Consider the following 7,763-nt stretch of genomic DNA (forward strand, 5'->3'; position numbering starts at 1 on the left):
AGAGCTGGGGTTCCAGGCAGAGCTGGGGTTCCAGGCAGAGCTGGGGTTCCAGGAGATGCTCCAGACTCCTCCGCTGCTCTGATGCAGAGGGAACTCTCCAGATGGTGCTCACGACCCAAAGATGTCCATGGCTCAAACCAGGGCTTTGCCCTTCTGGATTTACCAGACCAACAGAGGGATATTTAATGCCAGAGATGCTAAAACGTGTAAAGAAAGCTCTCCCCTTCCCACCCCAGCCCAGGGGGAAGGCCACACTGTTTGGGTCAAGGTGACACCCACAGCTCACCTGAAGTCACCTCAGCAGACACTCAAGGAGCTCCTCTTGATTTCCAGCAGCCTCTGGAACAAAACACTTATTTTTCCCAGCAAAGGACTGCTGTGATCACCCACCTTGGCCCCTTCAGCACCCCAAAGAGCACCTGTGAGGTGCTTTGCTTTCATTTTCCTTCAGAGGGGATGAGGAGCCCCTGTAGCTGAGCAAAGCTGGATCCGGGTGCTGGTTCCTTGTCTCATCCCCATCACCACTGGAGCAGTGGGAGAGGTGTCCCAAGGACACTGGGAAGCTCTGGAAGGAGCAGGACCTCCCCTGGAAGCCAGCAGGACTCCGAGCCCCCCCTCACCATTCCCTCCCCACCCACGGCCCGAAATGTGGCCCCGGGGACTGGGTGAAGCGTTTGGGGACAAGCTGAAGGACACGTGGCCCTGTGCTGCCCACATCACCCCCCTGCTGCCCCCAGGGACACACTGGGACCCTCACGTTGGGGCCAAGCACCCCCCAAGTGTCCCCACCAAAACTCTCCTTCCCTCAGACCCTCGAGCTTCCCCCCCTGGAGCAGCCCCTGCCCCCCCCCCCGGGGGTGACTCTGCTCCCATCTCCAGTGTCTTTGCAGGAGATAAAAACCTGATTAGCAAGGATTTTGTGCTCGTTTCTCCAGAGCTGATACCAACCACGGAACAGCAGAGCCAATCCCTGCAGAACCTCCCCGGGAAGGGATGGAAAATGAGACATGGATTGAAGGGAGACTTCGCAGTTGGGCCGAACTCCACCAGCAGCTGCTTTGCTCATCATTTATTAATTAGTTTGTGTGACATAACGAGCTCTACATCACAGTGCTGTGACAGTAAAAAATTGGTTGTGTCCAGCCTTGGGGTAACTTCAATCAGCCCTGGGGTACCTCTGTCACCCCACCTGGAGTCTCTGGGAAATGAAATGCCAGCACTCCACGGAAGGCAAACCCCCAGAGGAGCCCTGATTGCTGCTAATGACATTCCTGCCCTTTTACTCTGTATTGATCAAGTCTCAGATTCACTTTGCCGTTATTTTATTTGGATCTAAAGGCAAATGAAACCGTTTCGGGTTTCTCTGATAATCCTATTCCTCTGTTAAATGGAAGCACATAAACTTCTGTTTTTCCTAACTTAAGTCAGAAACTTTTTTTCTTTTTCTGGCTGGTTTGGCTGGGCCAGGGGACACCCGAGGAAGACTCATATGGCCAAAGCCACCACTGACCCCTGTCCCCAAGTGCCACATCCACTGGCTGTTAAATCCCCACAGGGATGTGACTCCACCCCTGCTCTGGGCAGCTGTGCCAGGCCTGGACAGCCCCATCCAGGAAAGAATCTTCCCAATATCCCACCTGAGCCTCCCCTGGCACAGCTGGAGGCCGTTCCCTCTCCTCCTGTCCCTTGTTCCCTGGGAGCAGAGCCCGACCCCCCCCCGGCTCCCCCCTCCTGTCAGGGGGTTGCAGAGCCAGAAGGTCCCCCCTGAGCCTCCTTTGCTCCAGGCTGAGCCCCCCCAGCTCCCTCAGCCCCTCCTGCTGCTCCAGCCCCTTCCCCAGCTCCGCTCCCTTCCCTGGATGCTTCAGTAGATTCACTCCAGATATGCAAAGAGCCAAGTCAAAAGCCCTCAGCAGCAGGGCACTGTCACAATATCCGGGGTCCAAAGGGGATTTTGGGGTCCCAGGAGGAGTGCCCAGGGGTGTCAGGAGCTGCCACTGTGTGCATTGTGTCTCTGGAGCACAGGGGAGGGCTCCAGGCTGCTGCTGGATCACCGGGAGCTGTGGTGCCAGTGCAAAATAAATGATGAAATTCTCTGAGCATCCAGGCACTGGGGACTTGGGGAATATGGAAAATTTACAGCACATTCTGCACCAGCTCCCTCCCAGTCCTCTCCAAGTGTTAGAGGAACACAAACCCATCCTTCTCCGAGGGAAATCCCTTCACATCCACCAGGAGAAGGGCACCAGGGACGTCACTGGTTCCTCTCCCCGGGCATTTCCCACCACTGCACCCATTGGGTGGGGGTTGTACGAGCCCTGCAGACCCTCAGGCTGTCCCTGAAGGAGTCTCAGGGAGTTCTCACCACTCCATTGCTCATCACCCCCCACCACAGTCGGCCCTGCACAATCCATTCCCTGGTCCTGGGTCCCAAAGTGGTTCCCAGGGCTGTGCCTGGACCAGCCTGGGTGGGCAGGGACCTGTGCACCAGCTGGGAGCTTCACCCCTGTCCCTGCCTCAGACTCAAAGTGTTTTGGAACCAGAAACTGTTTTGGGGAACCACGATGGAGAGGAACCTGGGAGCTCTGAGCTAGAGACCAGCAGCTATTCCTGCTACAAACCTTCCAGTTGATTTTGTCCTCATTTCTGATTTTATTGGATTACTGTTCCTCCCCTGGAAACCTGCAGAGGTGCTGAGCAGGCTGTGCAGTGAGGGCAGGGGGCCTGCAGCCAGCAGCTTCCTGGCTGCCACGACCCTTGAGGGAGCTGTCAGGGACCTTTGGGGACCAGCAGGAACCTCTAATTCCTGAGAGCAAATCAGTCAACCAGAACCTCCCCCTGAATGCTGAGTTACCACCTCGTTTCAGGCAGGACAGCTCAGGGAGGTGCTGTGCTGTTTATTGTCTCCATGTCTGTGTGCAGTGGGGATTTTATTAAATTAGCACTTGATAGAATCATCTCATTCCACCCCTGCCATGGGCAGGGGCACCTTCCACTAGACCAGGTTGTTCCAAGCCCCGTCCAACCTGGCCTTGGACACTTCCAGGGATCCAGGGGCATCCTCACCCACCCCAGGTGAGCTCCACACATCCAGGTGACCCCCCTCCTCCTGTCCCCTGCCCGTCCTTCCCAGAGCCACTCTCCTGCCGTTTGCCAAGACATGATGATGGGAGAAGTGAGAGGAACTGAAATCAGGAAGCTTCGCTGCTCTCACTCACTGCCCCCAGAGCTCTGCAGAGGAAGGACAGTTAACAAAGCTCCCCTGTCCATGAACAGCAATGAAACCCCGTGGAAATGGGGCACTTGAACCCTGCACACTCCAGGCTTTGTCCCTGATGAAAGCCAAGCTTGTCCCTGTCCATGCAGCAAAGCAATCACACGCTGGAGAGTGTTTTCCTCTCAAACACACTGAGAGCTCGACTCAGCACCAGCCTGAGGCTCCATCTCCACTCCAGGCACACACTCAGCTCCCTCTCTGTGCACACAGACACTCACTGAGGGCAGAGGATTCTCAGCAACTTCCACTTATCTCCCAAGGGCTTTTGAGATTTCATTTCCTTTTCACAAAACGCCAGTTGAAATTATAGAATTGTGGAATTGGGGAATGGTTGGGGTTGGGAGGGACCTTAAAGCTCATCTTGTTCCAACACCCTTCCATGGGCAGGGAACCTTCCTCCTTCCCTTCCTCCCCCTCAGAAAAGGGTTCTTGCACTCCAAAGACACTCACAAAAACCATCAGCTGAGCTAATAAAGAATAGGTGTCCCCAGAGTTGGAGCAAAGGTAGGAAATGCAGGAGCTGCAGTTTCCCACCTCGTGTGGGTTATTAAACTGACATTTTAACCACGCTGAAATATAAATCTCCCTGCTCAGCTGGCTAATGCCCCATTAGGCATGGGCCCCTGGCCAGGAATGGCCCAGCTGGTGATTCATTGACTCGGGGACATGGCCCTGGGCAGTTTGCTCCTGACCCAGCCATCGTGTCCACCCAAGGAGCAGAGCAGCGAGTTCAAAACTGCCTCCTCTGGGGTATAAAATCATTGTGGGAAACCCCAAGGAGCAGAGAGATCCACAGAACCACAGAATCATGGAATCCCAGAATGGTTTGGGTGGGAAGGGACCTCAAAGCCCATCCAGTGCCACCCCCTGCCATGGGCAGGGACACCTTCCACCAACCCAGGTTGCTCCAAGCCCCGTCCAACCTGGCCTTGGACACTTCCAGGGATCCAGGGGCAGCCACAGCTTCTCTGGGCAACCTGGGCCAGGGCCTCCCACCCTCCCAGCCAGGAATTCCTTCCCAATACCCCATCTAACCCTGCCCTCTGGCAGTTTGAAGCCATTTCCTTTGCTCTGTCACTCCAGGCCCTTGCAAACAGTCTCTCTCCATGAACCTCCTCATCTGGTGCAATGGCATCAACCCATCCCAGCCAAGCTGGGATTCAGGTGAAAAATCACAGAATCCCAGACTGGTTTTGGTTGGGAGGGACCTCAAAGCCCATCCAGTCCCACCCCCTGCCCTGGGCAGGGACACCTTCCACCAGCCCAGGCTGCTCCAAACCCCACATATTGACCAACTCAGCTGTTCTCAGAGCTACCAACAGCAACACACTCTCCTGACGCATTTTCCTCCTCACAGCTCCCTCTCCTATTAGAAATCACACGGCTGCTCTGAGCAAATACCCTTTCTTTTGCTAAGAAAGCCAATGCAAACACAAATGTTCTGAGGACATTAAAAAAACCCAACGACGCGAGCAGCTTTTGTACCCGGCTCTGTTATCTCCACTGGGAGACAAACAGCCTTTAATGAGCAGACTTTCATTTCCCCTGTGCCCATCACAGGGTGCCTCCTTTGATCAAATCAGAAGAAAGTAAAAAAAAAACAACAGAAGAAATGCACTGGGAGTGTTAAGAACATTTGGGGGTTCTGATCTGAAATCACAAATCTCTCTCTTTCCCTTTTTTTGAAGTTGTTACTGGGATGGCTGGAGCAGAGCAGGGATTGGTTTCTGTGTCAGAGCCACCTCCTGCATCGCTCAGGTGTGAACAGCCCTGGTCCCAGAGAGCAGAGCACCCGTGGCTCCTGCTCTCCATCAGGGAGATGGAGTTTGATCCACCAGCTCCCATCCTGGTGCAGGGCACAGCATTCCGTGGAGCCCATACCCAGGGAGAGCCATTCCCTGACGCCTCGGGGTCACCAGCCACTCCAGACGTCTGAATTCAGTTCGGGAGTCGTGGTTTAAGGGACGCGTTTCCCTCAAACACAGGACAATAAAGCCTTTCCTGAGCTCCCAGGGTTCTTCAGCAGGGAAACACCTTCAGCAGGGAAACACCTTCAGCAGCCAGAGGTGCTGGGGTCCCTCAGCAGCGAGGGCAGGACAGGCCACCCCTCCTCTGTGCCGTGGTGAGCAGTGAGTTGCCCACCCAGCCACAGTTGATGTGCCAGGCTGCAGTCTGGTGACTGACGAGGTGTTCAGAGCCTGGGCACTGAGAGAACAGGTGAAGGAACAGGCAGAACCGAGGCTGTAGGACAGCAAACACAGCCAACAGTGGCAGGTGACAGCGAGTCAGGAGGCGCAGGAGCCTCGATGCCCCTCAGCTGAACCTGTGTGATCTCTGCCCATGGAGCGTTCACGGGAAGCGGCTCCAGGAGAAACAAACAGCAGTGAAAGTGCTGATGAGTCCAGAAATCCCACCACCCTCAGCTTGTCCTGAACCCCCCGATCAAACCTCGGGTGAGAAGTGCGGCAGCTCTTGGTGCTGCTTCCCAAACTGTGCCCCCCTTCCCCTGCTCAGCACCTGCCCCCGCAGCCGGGGCAGGGACAGAGCAGGCGCAGGACCCGCTCCCGGATCTGCCTGGTCTTCACCCCGTAGACAATGGGGTTGAGCATGGGCGGCACCACCACGTAGAGGTTGGCCAGGAGGATGTGGACGCGGCTGGGGATGTGGTGGCCGAAGCGGTGCGTGAGGAAGGAGAAGAAGGCGGGCACGTAGAACATGAGGATGACGCAGAGGTGGGAGCCGCAGGTGCTCAGGGTTTTGAGCCGGGCCTCGGGGGACGGGAGGCGGAACACGGCCCTGAGGATGAGCGCGTAGGACAGGGCGACGAGCACCACGTCCAGCCCCGAGGAGAGCAGCGCCGTGGTCAGCCCGTACCACACGTTGGCCCGGATGTCGGCGCAGGCCAGGCGGGCGATGCCCATGTGCTCGCAGTAGGTGTGGGGCATCACGTTGTGCCCGCAGTAGGGCAGCCGCTTCAGCAGGAAGATGGGCGGGAACATGATGCAGAAGCCCCGGGCGACGGCGGCCAGGGCGATCTTCCCGATGACCGAGGGCGTGAGGATGGACGAGTAGCGCAGCGGGTCACACACGGCCACGTAGCGGTCGAAGGCCATGGCCAGCAGCACCGAGGACTCCACGATGAAGCTGAAGTGGGTGAAGAACATCTGCGTGACGCAGGCGTCGAAGGAGATCTCCCTGGCGCTGAACCAGAAGATGGCCAGCATCTTGGGCACCGTGGTGGTGGACAGCATGAGGTCAGAGACGGCCAGCATGGCCAGGAAGAGGTGCATGGGCTCGTGGAGGCTCCGGTCCGTGCCGATGACGAAGAGGAGGAGTGAGTTGCTGAACACTGCGGTGAGGTACATGAGGCAGAAGGGGACGGAGATCCAGATGTGGGACTCCTCCATGCCCGGGATGCCCGTCAGGACGAAGGTGATGGGGTCGAAGCTGCTGTCGTTGAGCTCGTACATGGTGCTTTGGTGCCAGCCTGGCTCGGCTCTGCACGGGACAGAGATGGGACAAACAGCTCCTGCTGAGCCTGGATTCGCCTACAACCCCCTACAGATGTCACAAATCAGGGCACGAGGCACCTGCCTCCCACCCCGAGGGGTTCCCTCACTGTGCTTTGCTGTACGAAGCACCTTGTTTGTTCTATCACTGCTACAAACTGTGTCTGTAAGGAAAACATCTCCTCTGTGCCTCCATTGCCACCACAAACCAGGTCAGGCCCTCTCCTAGCTCAGCTCTATCCACTGTCCCACAAAGATTGCAAAAGTCATAAAAATAGTCATAAAAGTCACCGTCAGCCCTGTCGGGATCGGTGGCTGCGTCTGTGAGCGCACAGAGCCGTGTCTGTGCTGGGACTGGGTGTCCCTCCAGGCAGGGGAAATGACACAATTCCTCACCCTGCTCGGATCAGTGACTGATTCTCCAAGAGCTCCTGGTACAAACCACAAATACAGGGATGAATCCTGCCACTGGGAATTGTCTGCAGTGTGACTTACACCCAACTGCACCTCTGAGGGCTGTGACCATCCCTGACACTTCTCTCTTGGAGAGCCTTTAGGCACTGGAAGAGACTCTGAAGTCTCCCTGGAACCTTCCCTTCTCCAGGCTGAACACCCCAGCTCTCCCGGCCTGGCTCCAGAGCAGAGGGGCTCCAGCCCTTTCTTTTCCTGCCTTTTCCTTCCTTCCTTTTCCGCTCCTTCATAAAGAGGGGCAAAGACACGGTGGGCTGCACAGACTGATCCTTGGACAAAGAAATGCTGGCCCAAAGCAGAAATACCCCAGAGAGACACCCCGAGTGTGGAGTTCTGCCCTGGTGTCAGCCCGTGGCACCTCCCAGCCTCCGAGCTCGGGTTCCCAGCGCCTGAAGTGCCGGGGCAGCCTGAGCTCGGAGCTGGGAGCACCGGCCCTTAGCTGGATGTTTGGAGCTGGGAACATCATCCCTGAGCTGGGAACATCATCCCTGAGCTGGGAACATCATCCC

At 56.7% G+C, this 7,763-nt stretch overlaps 1 protein-coding gene across 1 annotated transcript; it reads right to left on the reverse strand.

The window, feature by feature from the left end:
* Positions 1-5,088: 5,088 nt before the first annotated feature.
* LOC113962963 (olfactory receptor 52B2-like) lies at positions 5,089-6,744 on the reverse strand. Its single transcript, XM_027673753.1, has one exon. It carries the CDS (start codon positions 6,742-6,744, stop codon positions 5,785-5,787), a length of 960 nt encoding a protein of 319 aa, XP_027529554.1. The 3' UTR covers positions 5,089-5,784.
* Between the last annotated feature and the right edge of the window lie 1,019 nt (positions 6,745-7,763).

Source organism: Neopelma chrysocephalum, unplaced genomic scaffold (genome assembly GCF_003984885.1).
Source record: "Neopelma chrysocephalum unplaced genomic scaffold, ASM398488v2 Primary Assembly neopelma1_186365, whole genome shotgun sequence".
NCBI lineage: Eukaryota > Metazoa > Chordata > Aves > Passeriformes > Pipridae > Neopelma > Neopelma chrysocephalum.